At 43.8% G+C, this 23,595-nt stretch overlaps 2 protein-coding genes across 2 annotated transcripts in view; one reads left to right on the forward strand and one right to left on the reverse strand.

The window, feature by feature from the left end:
• The window catches only part of LOC121544095 (verprolin-like), a 29,422-nt gene extending 22,124 nt beyond the window's left edge, over positions 1-7,298 (forward strand). Inside the window, exons 3-4 of the mRNA XM_041854114.2 lie at positions 1,186-1,260; positions 6,593-7,298. Coding sequence (XP_041710048.2) covers positions 1,186-1,260; positions 6,593-6,758 — 241 coding nt within the window. The 3' untranslated portion in view covers positions 6,759-7,298. The remainder of the gene's footprint in view (positions 1-1,185; positions 1,261-6,592) is intronic.
• Positions 1-23,595, reverse strand: part of LOC121544127 (dedicator of cytokinesis protein 2-like) — a 180,323-nt gene that overhangs the window by 89,946 nt on the left and 66,782 nt on the right. The window contains exons 25-26 of the mRNA XM_041854116.2: positions 18,615-18,757; positions 10,123-10,218 (exon numbers count right to left, since the gene is read on the reverse strand). Of these exons, the coding sequence (XP_041710050.2) occupies positions 10,123-10,218; positions 18,615-18,757 (239 nt within the window). The remainder of the gene's footprint in view (positions 1-10,122; positions 10,219-18,614; positions 18,758-23,595) is intronic.

Below are 23,595 nucleotides of genomic sequence, written 5' to 3' on the forward strand. Positions count from 1 at the left end.
CCTTCATGTTGTATTTCACTGCTCTGACTTTGTATGCATTCTATCATATGGTCCATATAATTACAGGCAGAACTCCTCCCTTATGTCATGGCTGCTCCCTCAGGCCTTAAGATCAACAGAAGATATCTACCACTCCCTCTCTCATTCTCTTTCCTTCTCCGCCTCATTTGTCTCCTCTCTCTTTCTCTCCCTCCCTCATCTCGTTCTCTTCGTTTCTATTTCTATCTTCTTTCTCTCACACAAATCAAACACTCTCCCACTCTCTCATTTTGGAAATGGTTCAATTTTCTACTTCTTCTTTGTCCCCATTCTCCTTTCTCCTCATTCACATTGTTATACTTGAAGAATGCTATTCATCGCTTTTTACCTCCACCCATCCCCCTCCCTATCTCCCTCTTCATCCCTCCATCTTTAATTACCACCCTCTTTCTTTCCTTCTCTCCTGATATGAATCACTTCTTCCTCCATATAATATAGAGCTGACTTCTCCTCCGCTCCTCTCTCCCCTACCCTCTGTCCTTTCACTATATTCCACTCACCCTCTCTACCTCTGCTGTCAATCAGTCCATCACTCTCTCATCTCTCTCAGTCTGTTCGGCTTTCTCTCTACCATCACCTGTCTTCTCACCTCTCTGTCCCCCCTCTCCTTCTCACCCCTGATCCCCTACAACAGACTGCACCCCCTCTCTTATTTCCCCTCTCTCCTCTCTGCTCTTCTACCCACTCCTCAACTTTTTCTTTCTCATCTCCTTCTCTCCACTCCTCCTTCCCTCCCTCCCGCCCTCTTCTCTCTGTCAGTTCCTCTTGGGTTGACAGCTCGCTATAATACCAAACTAATCCCTCCCAGATAATCATTGAAGACAGGCAATTCATGTTCCAGGGGCACAGCAAGACTCCCAATAACAGGATATACACTGTTCCTCTGTGGTGTCTGTGTGTGTGTGCGCGTGTGCATGTGTGTGAGTGCGTGTGCATGTGTGTGCGCGCGTGTGTGCGTGTGTGTGTTTGGCGCAGTGCTAAAGTTTTAGTGCTGTTTTTAAGTTTGTATCTTGTGCTCCCTTTGTGTCTGTGTGTTCTGTGTGTGAATGTGTGTCTGTCTGTTTGTTTGGTGTAGTACTAATGATGCTATCCTGTGTTTTCCTCCTCATCCTGATGTGTGTGTTCTTCTTGTTGTTGTTGTGTTAGGCGCTGCTCTTACAGAACTGGACAGGATATCAACAACTGCCCCACCTGTCAGAAGACTGCCTGTATCATATACAGGTAAACACCTTCTTAATACCACATTCATTATAATAATAATACCATTTCACTTTGACTTCACTTCTTTTTATATATCAAAATCCCCATAATATCTACAGGTACACTTGACTAATATAATCGTATACACAACCCACACAACCCACACAACCCAGTGTACACCCGAACCACTAGCAGATGGTTTCAGTTTCAAGTTTTATTAGTTGTACGTACAGGATACGCTTTGGTATATATCGTCCAACAAAATGTATTTTTGCATCCCTACTGGATTTGTGTCGCACGCCACCGAGTCATCGGAGTTCGTTCTGCAGACATTGAATGCTGCAGTATGGGCTCTCAGCATTGTACAGATATCTCCGTTCATCCAGGCAGGCTCCTGAGTGGCGCAGTGGTCTAAGGCACTGCATCGCAGTGCTAACTGTGCCACTAGAGATCCTGGTTCGAATCCAGGCTCTGTCGCAGCCGGCCACGACCGGGAGACTCATTGGCGGCGCACAATTGGCCCAGCGTCGTCCAGGGTAGGGGAGGGAATGGCCGGCAGGGATGTAGCTCAGTTGATAGAGCATGGCGTTTGCAACGCCAGGGTTGTGGGTTCGATTCCCACGGGGGGCCAGTATAAAAAAAATATATGTATTCACTAACTGTAAGTCGCTCTGGATAAGAGCGTCTGCTAAATGACTAAAATGTAAATGTTATTGTAGGTACAACATCATCAACACATTTCTTAAAACCTCTTAAGGATCTGACCCTTTTTTTTTCAATTCACGCCTAAAATTACATACACAAATCTAACTGTAGCTCAGGTCCTGAAGCAAGGTATTGCATATTCTTGATATCATTTGAAAGGAAACACTTTGAAGTTTGTGGAAATGTGAAATTGATTTAGGAGAATATTACACATTAGATCTGGTAAAAGATAATACAAAAAAAAAAACATGTGTTTTCTATATATTTATTTGTTCCATCATCTTTGAAATACAAGAGAAAGGCCAGACAGTGATGTAGGATTCTACATGTAATTTAGATGTTGTCCACCAGATGGCAGCAGTGTGTGTGCAACGTTTCAGACTGATCCAGTGAAGAATTACATCACTACACAATATTTTGTATCAAGTCTGCCAGGTGTTTTCCCAAATGTGCCGAATTGGTTTTCAAGTACATAACTATAGAGAACATACAAAAATGCTATGGTAATACAAAATGTAAGTTCGCACACTCCCAGGTTTGTCATAAATGATGGATCATTAGCTTCCCTACAGAAAAGACGCTAACCTTCACACATCTAGATGGCCGGGCGGGGTGGGTGTGGAGTCAGAGGTCGAACTGTAGAACCCAGTTCCTACATTTGAATATAAGAAATGTTTCAAACAAGATTAACAAGAATTTAAGCTTTTTGCCCATATAAGACGTCTATGTCCCAGAAAATTGGCTGTTGTTTACAACACCATTCTAGTCACATATCGCATATTGAGCAACAACCGTCTCGTATAAGGGACACCGATCCCGTAGAGGTTAATGGAGCCGGTGACTGACAATGTATTGTATATTCCTCAATGTTGATGGATGAGTCCTAGATGGATGAATCTTTGCACATATTCCAAATAGTATTCTCAAAACAATCCTGCAGCATCAAGTCTGCCTCCTCTGTCCAGCGCCTCACTATTCTCTGTGTTGGTGGCTCCCTCTTGAGTTGCTGCTTGTAGGCAGGGAGTAGGAACAGAGAGACATGATCTGATTGGCCGAAATAGTGGCGGGGTATGGCTGAGTTTGGTGAGTGCCGCCTAGGTGTTTGCTTGTGGAGGTATGTACACAGCTGTGATAATAACCCACGTGAATTACCTTGGCATATACTGGGGTCGGCATTTTAGCATCAAAAACTCCAGTTCTGATTAACAGGATTTCGCAACGTTTTCAACTTCCGTACACCAGGAATTCTTTATGAGGAAACATACCCCTCCCTTCCGACTCTTACCAGAAGCCGCCGTTTAAGCCATATCCATTCGGAATATGGAGAAGCTATCAGGTTAAATAGCAGAGTCGAGTGAATTGTCTGTAAGCCACAGATCAGTAAAAACAAAGACACAGCATTCCCTGATGTTCCTCGGCGATTGAAGCATAGCTCTAAGTTCAAAGTAAAAAAAAAATCCAGCAATTGGACATTAGCCACCAGGATACAAGGAAGAGGAGGCTGTGTAGCCCGTCTTTTCAGCCTAGCTTGGAGTCCCTTTCCTTCATCTTCTTCGTTACCGGCATTGCGTAAGGTCATCTCGGCCAGGAGAAATAAGTAAGCATGTAAATTTGAGTAGGAACCGGCACTGCCAACAGGTAAATGTCCTCATGACGTAATCTACAGGAACAACAAGACATTCTCCTAGTCAGATACTGCCCTGTACAAACGCCCTACAAAGTATCCAACAGCAACATAAGCATTCTCCACCTCCCTCTCCATACTCTGTATGGATGTGACCTAAATTAGTGATTAAAGATAGAATCCTTAGTTGCTACATCCATTTTTGGACTTATAAATGAATGATAAACATTGATTATTAAAGAATATAACTTATAAATGCCTCGTGAGCTTAGTTTAACTGTTGTACCCAATCAGAACCCAAAATATAAGGGAAAGGTGGATACCTAGTCAGTTGTACAACTGAATGCATTCAACTGAAATGTGTCTTCCACGTTTAACCCAACCCCTCTGAATCAGAGAGGTGTGGGGTGCTGCTTTAATAAGCTTGTTTTACTCAATGTTTGTAAACAACGTAAATGTATCAAACACTGTACAACCTCAAAACATGGTTAAAATTATCATTTTCATATAATGGATGGTCTTTCCTTGCATCCATAGCTCTGTCTATGCATTTGAGAGTGATTACATTTCTCCAGGCCCATCCCTCAGCTTTTTACCCAAACAGAGGTGGGGGTGATCACTTTGTTATTGTTTCAATTAAGGACTCAAACTTTAACCAAATCAGAGCTCCTCCCCAGACCCTAGCCAATCCTGTTCTATCATATCATACCAGTCAGGACATGCAGCTCTTTGCTAGCTCGCTATCAGCCCACCAGATCCCCTCCTCCTCTCCTCTGTAACCAGGAACAGCATTAGCTACAGCAGGAATAAAATTAATCAGGAATAATTAGGACCGGAGGGAAGGGTGGCAGAGATACCGGCCCCCTAGGGCCACAGAAAGCAGCTCAGGGCCACAGAAAGCAGCTCAGGGCCACACACACACACACACACAATCACACTCACATACTGTACACACATGGAAACAAACATACCGTTAATCCAAACAGAAGAGAAGGATCATTACAGTCATTCACACACTTTACAGTCATTCTGAGGCCATTGGGAGACGCCAATCATTATTTTGTGGATATGAAACACACAAACATACACACGCACGTCATTTGTTTGTTGGGACAGTAATGGTGTTATCACACACTCAGCGGGACACAGAGGAGATGGAGGGATGAGTGTGTAGAAGAGAGAGTGAAAAAGAGGAGAGAGCGTGGGATGGAGGCTTCCTTCTTCATGATTTAAGCTGGAAAACGACAGTTTGATGTTTCTTGCCTGCAGATGTTTTGTATTGTCAAATCTAATTAATCTGTGTGACAGAGAAACAGAGAAAGGCAAGTTCTGACAGAATCAATTAAGAGGAGCAGCTTTGCCAACTCAGGAGTAATCCCCTAAACAATAGAGGAGGAACGAGAGAGAGAGAAAGAGGAGGAAAAACTGAGAGACAGAGAGAGAGAGAGAGAGAGAGAGAGAGAGAGAGAGAGAGAGAGAGAGAGAGAGAGAGAGAGGGAGAGAGAGAGAGAGAGAGAGAGAGAGAGAGAGAGAGAGAGAGAGAGAGAGAGAGAGAGAGAGAGAGAGGAGGGGGAGGGGTGGAGAGAGTACATGTATAAACATGCTAGTTCTTTAAAACACCCTAAAAGCACATACTGCACAGCAAGGAAAGTGTAGGCCAGGTTCAACACTTATTTCTTTACATTTGTGTGTGTATGCGTGCATGTGTGGTTTCAGTGGTAGCACTCCTCTCCAGTGCTTTATCATTTATTCATATTTATTCTCTCCCCTGCGTCTGCATCTGTGCTTTTACCTCTCTTTCATGTTTTCCGGTCTCTTTATTTCTCCTCTTTTCCGGGACATTCTAACCTTCCTCACCTCTTCCTCTCCCTCGTATGGCTCTCTTTCTGTTTACTCCCCCTCTTTCCTCTTTCTCTGTATCTTTTTTTCTCAACTCATCATTTGAACCACCCTTTCTACCCCTCTATTACTCATCAAACCCTCTTATCTTCACCCTTCTCCTCTCTCTCTCTCCAGCTGTTTCTCCTTTAGAGGTCCCTTTGTATTCTATCAGACTCCTCTCTTCCCACTCACTGTTGTGTCATTTGAGAGGTTTCATTTGTCAGGAGAGAGCAAATACGATGACTGAGTGGGCATAGGATTTTGAATGGGAATATATTTTTGGTCCCCACAAGGATAGTAAAACAAACATGGGTGTGTGTGTGTGAGTGTGTGCAAGCGCATGTCATCTATCCTCATGTCCTTCCTTCATCATCATAAGCCTGATTAACTCCAGATGCTTAATCCCTATGCAACCCATCTCATCACACACGTTTGTTTTACTATTGTTGTGGGGACCAAACAATTGATTCCCATTCAAAATCAGATTTTCCCTAACCCCTAACCCTAAACCTAACTTTAAAGAAAGAGAGAAAGCGAGAAAGGGAGAGAGAGATGAGGTAAGGGGAGGGAGTTCTTTGAAAACATCACAGGGGAAAGACGTTTTTCCCTCAGCTCTCTCTTTTAGTTCCAGCACTTTAGGATGACTCTCTACTTTTCTCTTCTTTGCTCTCTCTTTCTCTCTCCTCCCACTCCTCTCATCTCTCCAGCCTGTGATATAGTGGTGCATGAAGCGCAAGAATGCTTTGAATGTGAAATTATTTCAGTATGTGTGTGTGTGTCTGATTGGGTGCATAGGTATGCACTTGCATGAGTACATGTGTTTTCTATGTGCCTGTGTTATTGTGCGCACTTAATTGCATTTATATCAAAACCATTTGCATAAGTACAAGCAATTTATGTGTGAGTACGTGTCTAACTTTCTCAACCTCTCTCCCCCTCTTTCTCCCTTTTTCTCAACCTCTCTCCCACCCTCCCTCTCTCACTCCCCCTATTTCACCTTCTCTCCCACCCTCTCGCTCCCTCTCTTTCGACCTCTTTCTCCCTCTCTCTCTCTCACCTTCTCTCTCACCCTCCCCACTCTCTCACCCTCCTCTCCCACCCTCTCTCCCCCCGCACTCTCTCCCCCCCTTTCTTTCTCCCCAGTGTGGAGCATGACTTCAGGCAGCAGGAGGGGAGGTTCCAGCCAGTGTTGGAGACTCTAGATGGGGATTACGATGTTCCCCTCCCTGTCCCCAAACCTCCCCCCTCCCGCCCCAGCGCCAAGGCCCGTGTCAAGAAGCTACGCAAGAAGTGCTTCTGGTGGCTGTAGACACACACACACATACACACATCCGTCGCCGGGGGTACAGTCGCCATGGAGACGTTCAGAGCTGCTGTTACCAAGGGGATTGGACAGGTGTGTGTCGATGGACCATGGCAAATGTTCCTGTGTCTTTGCTGTTGCTATAGGAACTGTACACCTATTATGGTATCTAAGCTACAGAGATGCTACACCTTAGATACAGTTGGAGTGTGGATAACATGGAGAGCAATAAGTTACCATGGACAACTCTATGAGGTGTGGACCAACTTATAGAGTTCAAGTCTTGGGATCACTGGTTACTGGACTTTGAAGAGACACTAAACTGAGTGACTGTCCCTGACCAACAGAGTTACTGTGCTACTGTGCTAGGTTGGACACATTTGGGACACAGTTTAAGAGTGTCCAGTGGTGACTCTGTTAGGTCAGAGGTCCCAGTGAATGAACATAGATGAGCATCGATTCACATTCCACAGGGATTCTACTACCTACAGCAGGGTTCTTCAATTCCGGTCCTGGAGGGCCGAGACACCTCTGTTTTTCATCCTCTCCTTCTAATCAGGGGCTAATTCAGACCTGGGACACCAGGTGAGTGCAATTAACTACCAGGTATAAATAAAAAACAGAAGTGTTTCGGCCCTCCAGGACCGGAATTGAAGAACCCTGACCTACAGAGTGAACAGCCCATCTACAATCCCTTCAGAGAGTGACCGGCCATGCAACCAATCAACACTCTATAATGCTGGACAGGATTCTCCCGCAAAACGCAACAAAAAGGTTACTGAGTCATACTCAGCACAAACAATATACACACACAGTATAGCACTAAACACATCACTTACACGCACAGACACAGGCGCGCGCACACACACACACACACACAAACAAAATACAATTAAATCCACTCTACACTATGAGCTTTCACTTTTCCACAGCGCTATTGGCTAAAACACAAGCTCAACCAATAATAAGCTCAAACTTTGCTTCCAAGACCACACCCTATTTACTGTTTAACCAATCATCAGCATCGGACCCTAACGTGCCACATCAGTGCTTTTTTTATAGATTGATCTTCCCATCCCTCTGTGTGATCTCCCACAATGCTTATCTCTTCCTTTTCCTCTTGCTGTGTTGTTTGTAATAGTTATATTGGGATCCAATAAAAGTGTGTATTTTAATCAGAACATAATTTCCGCTTGAACAGTAATTCCCTATTCCCATGATGACCCACTTAAAACACTATTGACTACCACCATTTAGGATGAAGCTGTGGTACTATGGAAGAATGGTAAAAGTGGATGGGTGAGTCCGGGGAGGGCTATAATGTGGTATATCAAAGGGTATAATAAAGGTCACTAAACTGAAAGAATGTCTACTGACCGAAACGATCAGTAGTTCCCAAATACGTTCTGTGTTAAGACCCACCTATAGCTTGGGGAAATTGCTTGTCACCCTTAAAGTAAACACTAAGTAAACAACTCCATTTTTAAGCCGTGTTCCAAATTGAATTGGCCACAACCCACCAGCAGGACCCAAACAACAATTTGGGAAACACTGAAAGGACTGAAGAGAATCATTTAGAAAGCAACCAGTGTAAGTCAGCACTCTACGATCGAAAGCTCCATCAAAAAGCTGGACTGTACGTCATCTTCTAGATGATCTAGATGTGCACAAATTACAGTAGGAGGTAGAATTGAGACTAGGGAAGCAAGTATGGGAACCCAAGCCAGCTTGTTTGGAGCAAAACCCTGCATAGAGTGCCTTGCAAAAGTATTCATCCCATTTCCTATTTTGTTGCATTACAACCTGTAATTTAATTGGATTTTTATTTGGATTTCATGTAATGGACATACAGAAAATAGTCCAAATTGGTGAAGTGAAATAAAAAAAATAACTTGTTTCAAAAAATCCTAAAAAAATTATAACGGAAAAGTGGTGCGTGCATATGTATTCACCCTCTTTGCTATGAAGGCCCTAAATAAGATCTGGTGCAACCAATTACCTTCAGAAGTCACATAATTAGTTAAATAAAGTCCACCTGTGTGCAATATAAGTGTCCCATGATCTGTCACATGATCTCAGTATATATACACCTGTTCTGAAAGGCCCCAAAGTCTGCAATACCGCTAAGCAAGGGGCACCACCAAGCAAGCGGCACCATGAAGATCAAGGAGCTCTCCAAACAGGTCAGGGACGAAGCTGTACTTTTCCACAAATCAGGGTTCGGTTATAAAAAAATATCCCAAACTTTAAACATCCCATGGAGCACCATTACATCCATTATTAAAAAATTGAAAGAATATGGCACCATAACAAACCTGCCAAGAGAGGGCCGCCCACCAAAACTCACGGACCAGGCAAGGAGGGCATTAATCAGAGAGGAAACAAAGAGACAAAAGATAACCCTGAAGGAGCTGCAAATCTCCACAGCAGAGATTGGAGTATCTGTCCATAGGACCACTTTAAGCCATACACTCCACAGAGCTGGGCTTTACGGAAGAGTGGCCAGAAAAAAGCCATTGCTTAAAGAAAAAATTAAGCAAACACGTTTGGTGTTCGCCAAAAGGCATGTGGGAGACTCCCCAAACATATGGAAGAAGGTACTCTGGTCAGATGAGACAAAAATTGAGCTTTTTGGCCATCAAGGAAAACCCAACACCTCTCATCACCCAGAGAACACCATGTGGGGATGTTTTTCATTGGCAGGGACTGGGAAACTGGTCAGAATTGAAGGAATGATGGATGGCGCTAAATACAGGGAAATTCTTGAGGGAAACTGTGACGGAGGTTCACCTTCCAGCAGGACAATGACCCTAAGCATACTGCTTAAGCAACACTTGAGTGGTTTAAGGGGAAACATTTAAATGTCTTGGAATGGCCTAGTCAAAGCACAGACCTCAATCCAATTGAGAATCTGTGGTATGACTTAAAGATTGCTGTACACCAGCGGAACCCATCCAACTTGAAGGAGCTAGAGCAGTTTTGCCTTGAAGAATGGGCAAAAATCCCAGTGGCTAGATATGCCAAGCTTATAGAGACATACCCCAAGAGACTTGCAGCTGTAATTGCTGCAAAAGGTGGCTCTACAAAGTATTGACTTTTGGGGGGTGAATAGTTATGCACGCTCAAGTTCTGTTTTTTTGTCTTATTTCTTGTTTGTTTCACAATAAATAATATTTTGCATCTTCAAAGTGGTAGGCATGTTGTGTAAATCAAATGATACACTTTTAATTCCAGGTTGTAAGGCAACAAAATAGGAAAAATGCCAAGGGGGGTGAATACTTTCGCAAGCCACTGTACGTTATCTCTCCAGGAGCAGGGTGGGCTGGTCACCGGTGGGGCTAATGCTTAGGGGTTCATTTGGTTTACTCACGATCAGGGCATGTTCACGACCCATGGTTATGACCGTACGGTTGATGGTCCTGAGGAGACTGACCACAATGTCCTGAATATGCTGGAATGTCTCGCCCTGAGAAAGAGAGAAAAGAGAGAGTAGAGAAAATAAAAAGAAAAGAGAGAGAGAGAGAGAGAGAGAGAGAGAGAGAGAGAGAGAGAGAGAGAGAGAGAGAGAGAGAGAGAGAAAGCAAGATCATGAATCAGTAGGATCAAAAGGACACTTTTCTGTTCGTTTTTTGGACAGAATCATGTACATGCCCTCAACTGCGCTCACTAAGACTGTTCATCAGTTATTTTTTAGAATTCCCCAACCTTCCCCAACTCATTCCGTTTTCTCTCTCTGTGCCTCGCCAAAGTAATTCACTGTCCCCCGTTGCAAAATGTCACCGCACATTTCTGACTGTTGGTTATTCAGGGATTCCCAAACTTTTTCACTCAGGGCCCCCTTCCAGCATAGGGAAACATACAGCGCCTCACCTGCACGTGCCATGTCCATTTCTATGGGCACAAGCACTGTTCACACCCCTCTTGTTGGTGGAGAGAACATTTTGCAGGTTTAAAGATTATTTCCTGCAATTCTACACATTTTGTCATGGGGTTCAGAGAACATTTAGCTGTTTTAAAGCTCATTTTCTTGCAATTCTATACATGTTGCCATGTCTAATGTGTATTCATGTGATATTTGAGTAACTCAAACATCTATGGGCTAAAACAACCTAGCTAAAAAACGTTAGCTGACATGAGCTAGTTGATCTGGACATTTCGGACAAGTTAAACATTTCTCTATAAGGTCCGCAATGACTGACATGACAAGAGGAAAAATGATGATATACTACCCGATTTCGAAATTGCACCTTGGCATTCTAATATTACAACAGTAAGTTGAACGCTGGACTGAGTAAAAAAAAAAAAAAACATGGGACCAACACTTTACAAGTTACTTTTATATTTTTGTTCTATACTGAACAAAAATCTAAAAGTAACATGTAAAGTGTTGAACAAAAATCTAAAAGTAACATGTAAAGTGTTGAACAAAAATCTAAAAGTAACATGTAAAGTGTTGAACAAAAATCTAAAAGTAACATGTAATGTGTTGAACAAAAATCTAAAAGTAACATGTAAAGTGTTGAACAAAAATCTAAAAGTAACATGTAAAGTGTTGAACAAAATTATAAAAGTAACATGTAAAGTGTTGGTCCCATGATTCATGAGTTGAAATAAGAGATCCCAGAAACGTTCCATAAACACAAAAAACGTATTTATCTCAAATTTTGTTGACAAATTTGTTAACATCCCTGTTAGTGAGCATTTCTCCTTTGCCAAGATAATCCATCCACCTGACAGGTGTGGCATATCATGAAGTTGACTAAACAGCATGACCATTACACAGGTGCACCTTGTGCTGGGGACAATAAAAGGCCACTCTAAAATGTGCGGTTTTGTCACAGAACACAATGCCACAGATGTCTCAAGTTTTAAGGGAGCGTGCAATTGGCATGCTGACTGCAGGATTGTCCACCAGAGCTGTTGCCAGAGAATTGAATGTTCATTTCAATACCATAAGCCGCCTCCAATGTTGTTTTAGAGAATTTGGCAGTACATCCAACCGGCCTCACAACTGCAGACCACGTGTATGGCGTTGTGTGGGCGAGCAGTTTGCTGATGTCAAAGTTGTTATGGTAACAACAAACACAATTGCATTTTATCAATTGCAATTTGAATGCACAAAAATACCATGACGAGTTCCTGAGGCCCATTGTGAGGTCTATTTTTTAAAGGTATCTTTGACCAACAGATGCATATCTGTATTCCCAGTCATTTGAAATCCATAGATTAGGGCCTAATGAGTTTATTTTAATTGACTGATTTCCTCATATGAATTGTAACTCAGTCAAATCAATGAAATTGTTGCATGCTGCGTTTATATTATTGTTCAGTATATATCAATCTCATCAATCCTTGCACAATATCCCATAATGTTTTTTTGAAATTCTTGCAAAATTATAACTTTAAAAAAATGAAATATCACATTTACATAAGAATTCGGACCCTTTACTCAGTACTTTGTTGAATCACCTTTGGCAGTGACTACAGCCTAGAGTCTTCTTGGGTATGACGCTACAAGCTTGGCACACCTATATTTGGGGAGTTTCTCCCATTCTTCTCTGCAGATCCTCACAAGCTCTGTCAGGTTGGATGGGGAGCGTTGCTGCACAGCTATTTTCAGGTCTCTCCAGAGATGTTCGATTGGGTTCAAGTCCAGGCTCTGGCTGGGCAACTCAAGAACATTCAGAGACTTGTCCCGAAGCCACTCCTGCATTGTCTTGGCTGTGTGCTTAGGGTCGTTGTCCTGTTGGAAGGTGAACCTTCGCCCTAGTCTGAGGTCCTTAGCGCTCTAGAGCAGGTTTTTATCAAGGATCTCTCTGTACTTTGCTCCGTTCATCTTTGCCTTGATCCTGACTAGTCTCGCAGTCCCTGCCGCTGAAAAACATCCCCAAGGCATTATGCTGCCACCACCATGCTTCACCTTAGGGATGGTTTCCTCCAGACGTGACGCTTGGCATTCAGGCCAAAGAGTTCAATCTTGGTTTCATCAGACCAGAGAATCTTGTTTCTCATGGTCTGGGTGTCTTTAGGTGCCTTTTGGCAAACTCCAAGCGGGCTGTCATGTGCCTTTTTCTGAGAAGTGGCTTCCGTCGGGTCACTCTACCATGAAGGCCTGATTGATGGAGTGCTGCGGAGATGGTTGTCCTTCTGGAAAGTTCTCCCATTTCCACAGAGGAACTCTAGAGCTCTGTCAGAGTGACCATCGGGTTCTTGGTCCTTCTCCCCCGATTGTTCAGTTTGGCCAGGCGGCCAGCTCTAGGAAGAGTCTTGGTGGTTCCAAAGTTCTTCCATTTAAGAATGGACCTTCAATGCTGATGAATTGTTTTGGTACCCTTCCCTAGATCTGTGCCTCAACACAATCCTGTCTCGGAGCGCTACAATTCCTTCGACCTCGTGGCTTGGTTTTTGCTGTGACATGCACTGTCAACTGTGGGACCTTATATAGACAGTTGTGTGCCTTTCCAAATCATGTCCAATCAATTGAATTTACCACAGGTGGACTCCAATCAAGTTGTAGAAACTTGGGGTGGGCGTCTCCTTATCAAGTCATACATGTTCATTTAATCTGGAACAGCATATAATGCATTGGAATAGCGCACAAACACACACAGACAAACACAAACACATGCACACACACATACTCTCTTTCTCTCTCACACACACGCATGTGTACACACACAGTCTGGGGGCCCAGATGCAGCTGAGTCAGGGGTGCCATGAGGCAGCTAACTACTCTGTCCAGTAAAAAATCTGCTGCATCCTCCAGTACTGTACCTTGTAATGACCCTGAATGGGTGTTCCATGTCCCTACAGTACCTTGAGACAGGCCCTGTCTACAGTGTTTGAATTGTTGTTTAGACCTTAAAAACTGTTAGTGTGAATTCTACCCAAACTAGTTAGAGCCATATCAACAGTGTGTATGTGCCAAAAGAGAGAGGAAGGTGGAGAGTGAAAGAAATGAATAATTAATGGAAAGGATGTGTGTCACATCACAGTGTGTGTGTGGCATGTCATGTCAATGCATGATTTAAAGGGATTGATTTGGGGCAGGCAGGCATGATTAAATGAAATGAAAATAGCTGACCTTGAGTCACTGGATACAGTCAAGGTTAACAGAGTGTCATCACACACACAGGTTCGATAGAGTTGTGAAGCAGCTGTTCCTATAACTGAATAACTTTAAATCAGATTTTTTTGCATTGTTTTTGTATCGTATCTCTCCCCCAAACCCACCCTCACCTTGACAAGCACACAGACACCCTCGCTTCAGTAAATCAAAGGCACACAATGCTTCCTCTACCTCAAACAAACTCTTTCTCACAACACCTCCTGCAGCATCACACACACACACACAGTGTGTTATTCCCCAGGACATTTGCATCGGTCTCTCCCCTCTCTAGTTCAAAGACATGTTTGGCGTGACAACTTAATCAGGCACCCTCTAAATCCCCACGGCAATCACTCAGTCTGCAGCACAGTGAGGGAGCATCTACAGGAGGAGGAGAGGAGAGAGAGGAGAGGGAGATGAGAGAGAGGATAGAGGGGAGAGAGATGGAGATGGGAAAGGGAGGAGAGAGGAGAGAGAGATGGAAGGAGAGAGACAGAGGGGAAAGGGGGATGGACAGAGAGAGGGAGGAGGGAAAGAGAGAGAAGGAGAGGGGAAAAAAGAGAGGGGGAGAGAGAGGAGACTGAAGAGAGACGGTGTAAATGAAATGGAGCATGCAAAACTATGCAAACCCCTGGCTATACCTTCGCTCTCCTCCATCATTTGTCTTCTCTCCCATTACATTGTTTTTGTGTTTTTCTGTGATGGATGACTCTTTAGCCTTCTGTACTGTTTCTTTCTCTTCCGTCTCTAAGTATTCCATTTTATCCACCCCAAAATCCCTCTCTTCATCTCTCTATGAACTGTACTTTTCTTTTTCTCTTTTCCTCTGTCCCTCTCACAGATCTAATCTTTCATATTTGCTCTTTTTGTCTGTCAGACACCAGGCAGACTGACTTGTATGTAATCTGAGTGTTGATACACAGGGTTGAGAGATTTTATATTGGCACGGCTGCATCTGGGACAGAAAAATAATCACTCCATATGTTGTAAAGCTCTCCTAAGCGCACCAAAGCCAGGACTCGCTAAGACTTCTAAGGTATTCAACACAGTAGATTAAACTGCTAGAGACAGAGAGGCTATAAACCCGGAACACATACTGTATATCTAGGCTTCCTCTGTCTGTCTCTGTCTGAGGTAAAGTCACAATTCACCCTCAAACCCCCTTTAAGTTCATTTGTTTATCCTTCCCTCCATCTCCCTCTCTCCCTCTCTCCCTCTCCTACTCCCCCCCCACTCACTCTCTCTCTCTCCATATTTTCTCAGGATTCATTAGTGCCATCAAAGTAAATAAGGGGAAAACAGTCATAACTTCACTTCAAAGGCTCTGTGGGCTGTCAACAAATTGCTTAAGCAATTAACAAGCCGCTGTAGGATATTGATGAAGTATGTTTGTTGTTCACTTTGTGAGTGGATGGGTGCGTTGGATGTGAGGTTGTATGACTTACTTGTCAGCAGGTGAGCTCAGTGATTGATCTACTGCTCACTATGGCACTATGTGTGTGATTGGTAAGTGCCCCAGCATGAAGCTTTCTGATTAGTCAGTATCACTCAATCACATATAAATTACAACGCCCTTTTACATTTACATTTTAGTCATTTAGCAGACGCTCTTATCCAGAGTGACTTACAGTTAATGCATTCATCTTTAAATAGCTAGTTGAGACAACCACATATCACAGTCGTAGTAAGTACATTGGGATGGCCAAGAGACCAGAGGTCCAGAACGGAGTGCTTGGGTTGGGGTGTAGGGTTTGACCATAGCCTGAAGGTGGGGAGGGGCAGTTCCCCTTGCTGCTCCCTAGGCAAGCACCATGGTCTTGTAGTGGATGCGAGCTTCGACTGGTGGCCAGTGAAGTGTGCAGAGGAGCGTGGTGACATGGGAGAACTTGGGAAGGTTGAACACCAGGCGAGCTGCAGCATTCTGCATAAGTTACAGGGGTTTGATGGCACAAGCGGGGAGCCCAGCCAAAAGATAGTTGCAGTAGTCGAGCCTGAAGATGACAAGTGCTTGGATTAGGACCTGCACCGCTTCCTGTGTGAGGAAAGGCTGTAGAGCATGAACCTGCAGGAGCGAGTCACCAAGGATCTTTGCACTCTGAGAGGGGGACACCGTGGAGTTGTCAACCGTAATGCAGAGGTCTTGGAGTGAGCAGGCCTTCCTCAGGAGAAAGAGCAGCTCCATTTTGTTGAGGTTAAGCTTGAGGTGGTGGGCTGACATCCAAGCTGAGATGTATTTCAGTCACGCAGAGATGCATGTCACCACCTGAGTGTCAGAAGGGGGGAAAGAGAAAAGTAGTTGAGTGTCATCTGCATAGCAATGATAGGAGAGACAATGTGAGGATATGACAGAGCCGAGTGACTTGGTGTATAGAGAAAAGAGGGCCTATAACCGAGCCCTGGGGGACACCAGTAGTGAGAGCACGTGGTGCAGACACGGATCCTCTCCATGTCACCTGGTAGGTGCGATCTGCTAGGTAGGATGCAATCAAGGAGTGTGCAGAGCCTGAGAGCGGTTTCAGTTAAGTGAGCCGTCTTGAAGCCTGACTGGTTAGGGACAAGAAGATTGTTCTTAGAGAGATAAGGAGAAAGTTGGTCATAGACAGCACATTCAAGTGTTTTGGAAAGAAAAGAAAGACGGGATACTGGTCTGTAGTTTTTGACGTCAGAGGGGTCGACTGTTGGTTTCTTGAGGAGGGGAGCGACTCTGGCCAACTTCAAGTCAGAGGTGACACAGCCAGTGATAAGGGATGAGTTGATGTGGGAAGTGAGGAATGGGAGACGGTCTCCAGAGATAGTCTGGAGAAGGGAGGAAGGGATGGGGTCGAGTGGGCAGGATGTTGGGTCGCTGGAATCACGAGTCGCAGGATTTCATATGGAGAGAAAGAGGTCAAGGCGTAGGGTAGTTCTGTGCAAGTGGGACCAATGGACTCAGTAGGCTGAGTGAATGAGGAGCGTATGTCTTCAAAGTTGTCTGCAGCAGAGAGGGAGGAGGGAGGGGGAGGAGGAGGATCAAGGAGGGAGGAGAAGGTGGAAAATAGTTTTCCAGGGTTGGAGGCAGAAGCTTGACATTTAGAGTGATAGAAAGCAGCTTTAGCAGTGGATACAGAGGAAGAGACGGTAGAGAGGAGGGAGTGGAAGGATAATAGGTCCTCCGGAAATTTAGTTTTCCTAAATTTTTGCTCAGCTGCCCGCAACCCAGGGAACCTGGTGGGCGATAGATGACAACAATGTTAAGCTTGAGTGGACAAGTGACAGTGCCAACATGAAATTCAAATGAGGAGATGGACAGGTGAGCGAGGGGGAAAAGAGAAAATCTCAATTTAGGAGAAATTAGTAGCCAAGTGCCATCACCGTGACGACCAGATGCCCTCAGACTACGAGAGAACACATAGTCAGAAGACGAGAGAGCAATTGGAGTAGCAGTGTTCTCTGGGGTAATCCAAAAAATTTAGGGACTGAATGAAGGGCAGCATAGGCCGAGTGAACTCAGCTTCCTTGACAGCAGATTAACAGCTCCAAACGTTGTCGAAGACTGGGAATTCCACATGGGTTGTGCGCGCAGGGTATACTAAATTAGAAGGGTTGCAGCCACGGGGGGGTTGAGTGTCTGTCAAGATCCTCAAGTGAGAGTGATATGAAGCCTTCCACTCTTTCCTTCCTCCAGAAACTTAGCAGGACAACTCGGCAGAACTATCTTTGTTTTGTCGACAGTCTAAGTTTTGGCGAGAAGACCACCACTTGACAAGACCGCCGCTTACAGCTGCTGCTAAACTAAAATAGGGGAAACTGAAGTACTAACACTAATTGTTGATTGCCTAGCAGAGGTGATGAAAAATACCCCCTCCAACAGACACACTCAAATTACCATAAAGCTACTACACAAATTGCCCTGAAACCAATCTAAGTCAATGTTTCAACATTTCACAGCCACAAGTACTGAGCATTCAGCTGTTCAAACATCAATGATTAAGTAGGCCAGTAGGTTGAGACAGCACTTAACTTGAATTGCCCTAGCCAGACCATACCAACAACAATAACTTATTCAAAGACAAAAAGAACCTTAGGCTACTCATGCAGAGATGAGTTGTCTTCCCAGGCTATAGATGATAGGCACTCACATCAGCAGTCACAAAGTGCTTTACAATAACCCAGACTAGATCCCAAAGATCCAAAACAGCAAACAAAACAAATCCTTCTCTGGCTGACTACATGTTAAAGGAAAACTATTTTGGTATTTATTTAATTAGTCCATTGTTGATATAGTCCCAAACTGTTTTACATTTACATTTACATTTTAGTCATTTATTTTTTTTATACTGGCCCCCCGTGGGAAACGAACCCACAACCCTGGCATTGCAAACGCCATGCTCTATCAACTGAGCTACATCCCTGCCGGCCATTCCCTCCCCTACCCTGGACGACGCTGGGCCAATTGTGCGCCGCCCATGAGTCTCCCGGTCGCGGCCGAGGCCGAGACAGAGCCTGCAATCATGTTTTGAAGTTTTGCATCATATGGTGCAGAATGCAGCATACCAGCTTTATTTATGTATTTTGAAAGTTATATATCTTGAAAACCAGATTGCTGACATGCAAAACATTTTTGGACTATATCAACAATGGACTAATGAAACAAACACTAAAAGTTAGTTTTTGGGTGGAATTTTCCTTTAAGCCCAGACTATATCCAAGCATGGTGCTCTCTGATTGGTCAGTTTATCAGTAAGCTGTGTTCTGATAGGCTGCGTGTGTCTCACCACATTGTCTCTGCTGAGGACCTCCAGGATGTTGTTGAGCAGCTCCACGCTGTTACTCCTGTCATCATGAGGACCCTGCCCCAAGTTCTTCAGCGCTTCGCTTAGCTCCCGAAGCATCATGGGTAGCAGGATGTCACGGCACTCTGAGGGACACAACACATGTTCAGTTCCATCCACATGCACGGACAACTCTAGCATGCACGCACACACACACACACGGGTGGTCAAACATCCGTATACATACAGTATGCAGGGAGTCTAAAACTGCACAACCAGACACAACACTTAAAGTCAATACTCTCCCCTCTCTACTCCCTCCCTCTTTTTCCTTCCCTCCCTCTCTCTTTCTCTAGCCGCAGGTAGACTCAGCACATTAAAAGCTCATTTAGGCAGAGGCTCGTTAGAGTCATTATTAACAGAGAGTAGGCAAGGCCTGCTGAGACAGACTGGGTCAGACCTAGCACGCAATCACTGCACTGAGAGAGAGAGAGAGGACAGGGGGGAGAGGAAGGAGGGAGGAGAGGGGAGAGAGGGTTTAGAAAGAGGAAGAGGAGGTGAGAGGGGGAGGGAGAACGGAGAAGGGAGGCAGAAAGAAAAAGAGAGATGGAGGAAACTGCCATAAAAATACAATGATACAGAGAAAGACGGCGTAAACAGAGGGAGATAAATAGAGAAATAACAAAATAAACTGCTACTGTTTATGTGAACAGTGAGAGTCAGAGAAAAGGCATTTGATGTCGAATCTCCTCTATTGTAAACATCTCCAAGCCAAACTGACCACTTCTCCCCTATACAAGTACTTCTCTAACATATTGGGCTACAATATAACCCACCTGTCTGGTGATCCATGAATTCAAATCAAATTTTATTTGCCACATGCGCCGAATACAACAGGTGTAGACCTTACAGTGAAATGCTTACTTACAAGCCCTTAACCAACAATGCAGTTTTAAGAAAAAAATGTGTTATGTAAAAAATAGATAAGTCAAAATAAAAATAAAAAATAATTAAAGAGCAGCAGTAAACTAAAATAACAGTAAGGCGCCTATATACAGGGGGTACTGGTACAGAGTCAATGTGTGGGGGCACCGGTTAGTCAAGGTAATTGAGGTCATATGTACAGTGGGGGAAAAAAGTATTTAGTCAGCCACCAATTGTGCAAGTTCTCCCACTTAAAAAGATGAGAGAGGCCTGTAATTTTCATCATAGGTACACGTCAACTATGACAGACAAATTGAGGAAAAATTATCCAGAAAATCACATTGTAGGATTTTTTATTAATTTATTTGCAAATTATGGTGGAAAATAAGTATTTGGTCACCTACAAACAAGCAAGATTTCTGGCTCTCACAGACCTGTAACTTCTTCTTTAAGAGGCTCCTCTGTCCTCCACTCGTTACCTGTATTAATGCACCTGTTTGAACTTGTTATCAGTATAAAAGACACCTGTCCACAACCTCAAACAGTCACACTCCAAACTCCACTATGGCCAAGACCAAAGAGCTGTCAAAGGACACCAGAAACACAATTGTAGACCTGTACCAGGCTGGGAAGACTGAATCTGCAATAGGTAAGCAGCTTGGTTTGAAGAAATCAACTGTGGGAGCAATTATTAGGAAATGGAAGACATACAAGACCACTGATAATCTCCCTTGATCTGGGGCTCCACGCAAGATCTCACCCCGTGGGGTCAAAATGATCACAAGAACGGTGAGCAAAATCCCAGAACCACACGGGGGGACCTAGTGAATGACCTGCAGAGAGCTGGGACCAAAGTAACAAAGCCTACCATCAGTAACACACTACGCCGCCAGGGACTCAAATCCTGCAGTACCAGACGTGTCCCCCTGCTTAAGCCAGTACATGTCCAAGCCCGTCTGAAGTTTGCTAGAGTGCATTTGGATGATCCAGAAGAGGATTGGGAGAATGTCATATGGTCAGATGAAACCAAAATAGAACTTTTTGGTAAAAACTCAACTCGTCGTGTTTGGAGGACAAAGAATGCTGAGTTGCATCCAAAGAACACCATACCTACTGTGAAGCATGTGGGTGGAAACATCATGCTTTGGGGCTGTTTTTCTGCAAAGGGACCAGGACGACTGATCCGTGTAAAGGAAAGAATAAATGGGGCCATGTATCGTGAGATTTTGAGTGAAAACCTCATTCCATCAGCAAGGGCATTGAAGATGAAACGTGGCTGGGTCTTTCAGCATGACAATGATCCCAAACACACCGCCCGGAGCAACAGTGTGTGAAAACGTTTGACCTGTGTCATTGCCAACAAAGGGTATATAACAAAGTATTGAGAAACTTTTGTTATTGACCAAATACTTATTTTCCACCATTTGCAAATAAAATCATTAAAAATCCTACAATGTGATTTTCTGGATTTTTTTTCTCATTTTGTCTATCATAGTTGACGTGTACCTATGATGAAAATTACAGGCCTCTCTCATCTTTTTAAGTGGGAGAACTTGCACAATTGGTGGCTGACTAAATACTTTTTTCCCCCACTGTACGTGGGTAGAGTTAAAGTGACTATGCATAGATAATAAACAGAGTAGCAGCAGCGTAAAAGAGGGGGTGGGGTGGGGTGGACAATGCAAATAGTCCAGGTAGCCATGATTAGCTGTTCAGGAGTCTTATGGCTTGGGGATTGAAGTTGTTAAGAAGCCTTTTGGACCTAGACTTGGCACTCAGGTACCGCTTGCCGTGCGGTAGCAGAGAGAACAGTCTATGACTAGGGTGGCTGGAGTCTTTGACAATTTTTAGGGTCTTTCTCTGACACCACCTGGTATAGAGGTCCTGGATGGCAGGAAGCTTGGCCCCAGTGATGTATTGGGCTGTACGTGTGACAGGTTAAAGGACATATTCATAGCCTGTTATACACTAAAAAGTATTAGTAAGTTCATGGTATGTAAGGATCTTAAAATATCTAAGGTTAAAAAGATCATGCATTCAGTACTAGTTCATAGAGATTGATAAAATTCATAATTGTGTTAAAATCCGTCAAGTGTAAAAGGGTAAATATTGTAAGCGGAATGTGTAAACGTTATATTGACTACTTTATTTTGTGGTGCCTAATTTAAGGGTAAAAGTGTTAATCTGTGATCTACTAAATGCTCTTAATCTATGAGCCTGAGATCGATTGCTCTGGTCTTCACCCAACTTCCTGGGGAAATCGCGGCCTTTTTTCCTCATAATACTAAAGTTTTCAGTGAGGAAACATAACTGCATCACTCTCGTGATTATTTCTCCCCTTTTTCAGGTACGTTATTGATAAAACGAGTTAATTTGAATGTAATAACTTGCTAACATGTCAAGAGAGTTTAAGGTATGTGTTAGTAACATCTTGAGTAAGTTAGAGTTAAGTTGAAGGGAGTAATAGGTGCGTGTGTGAGTGAAACCTGCTTGGTTGCAGCGAATAATAGCTTCGTACTGAGAGTAGCTGCCATTTTATGTTAATTGTGAATGAGCATGTGCGCTGTTAATAATGTATTTGGGGTTATTTGTATAATGTGTTTCGAATACTTTGTTGACATGGTTGATAAATGTAGTTATGGGTTACTGAGCTAAAGCTACTTTGTGTTTGACAGTTATATTGAAACATTTGTATATGTTTTAGTGAATTACAGTTTATGCTGTTGTGACTTGAATAAGCTTTGTACCCTACAAAACTCTGGTTCCTGTAGATCTGTTGTTCTGTAAAATGTGGTATTTTTGTAAAAGGATTATACTAAAGTTTTCAGTGAGGAAACATAACTGCATCACTCTCGTGATTATTTCTCCCCTTTTTTCAGGGGCGTAACATTTTGGAGGCTCCGCTGAGATTGCTGCTCAGATGTCCGGCTTCCACATCCTGGTCGCTGAATTCCGAGCCAGCTAAATCCCTACATAACAACCCAGGCAGGCTGCAGTGAGGAAAGTGTTGCTGTTCGAGGGGAGCTGGAAGTTGGGGGTTAAGTACGTGTCAATTGAGGCCATTGAGAGACCATCAGAGACAGTAAGGACCATCTAATTCAGAGTCAACTCCTGCACAATAAAGGTTCCTCCTGTCCTGTCAACATGACAACCACCTTGGAAGAACTACAGGAAGAGGTAGTAGGAGAATTGCACACCCTGACTAAAGACAAGTTACTAGACGTATGTGATTTCCTTGACATATCAGGCGAACAGAGAAGAGATGTTCAAGACAAATCCCGCATATCGCTGATGACTCACATTATGATGTTCCTTGAAAGAGAGGAAGTTGCAGAGTTAGAAGATGGCGGCATGTCGGAATTATTGTTACTTAAAGACAAAATGACAGAGATGATCAGTGGCATAGATAGCAAGACAGGGCAAACTGACCATGATATTGAAACAGCCAGAACACATCACAGAATAGAGGGACTGAGAACTGTAACCCCACAACAAGGGGTGGGAACTGAGCAGAGTACTGCAGACAAAGCCAGTGATTCTCTGCGCCAGCCCCAACATGTACTGCTACTGAACAGTGGGATCCACCAGTAGGTTTAAGTCACCTAACCGAAGAACAGAGCGAGGTTGTTAGGAAAATGCTTAGAGAAGAGTGTCACTCCTTCTCCAGATCAGACAATGACATTGGCTGCATTGAATGATTGAAAATGACTATTTCTCTAAAGGACTCTGAACCAGTCAAGCGCACATACATGTCAGTGCCCAGGCCACTGTATCAGGAGATGAAGGGTTACCTTCATGACCTCATAGCCCAGGGTTGGGTTAGGAAGTCAAACTCTTCATATTCTTCACCTGTCGTTTGCGTTAGGAAGAAGGGACGGGACCCTCCGGTTGTGTATAGATTACAGAGACCTGAACAGAAAGACACATCCCGACCGCCAGCCCATCCCTCGGGTCCAGGACATCATGGACAGTTTAGGTGGTAATTCCTGGTTCTCCCTTTTTAGATCAGGGAAAAGCATATCACCAAGGGTTCATCTCTGAAGAAAGCAGATCACTGACA

The sequence above is a fragment of the Coregonus clupeaformis genome, chromosome 3, assembly GCF_020615455.1.
Source record: "Coregonus clupeaformis isolate EN_2021a chromosome 3, ASM2061545v1, whole genome shotgun sequence".
Classification (NCBI taxonomy): Eukaryota; Metazoa; Chordata; class Actinopteri; order Salmoniformes; family Salmonidae; genus Coregonus; species Coregonus clupeaformis.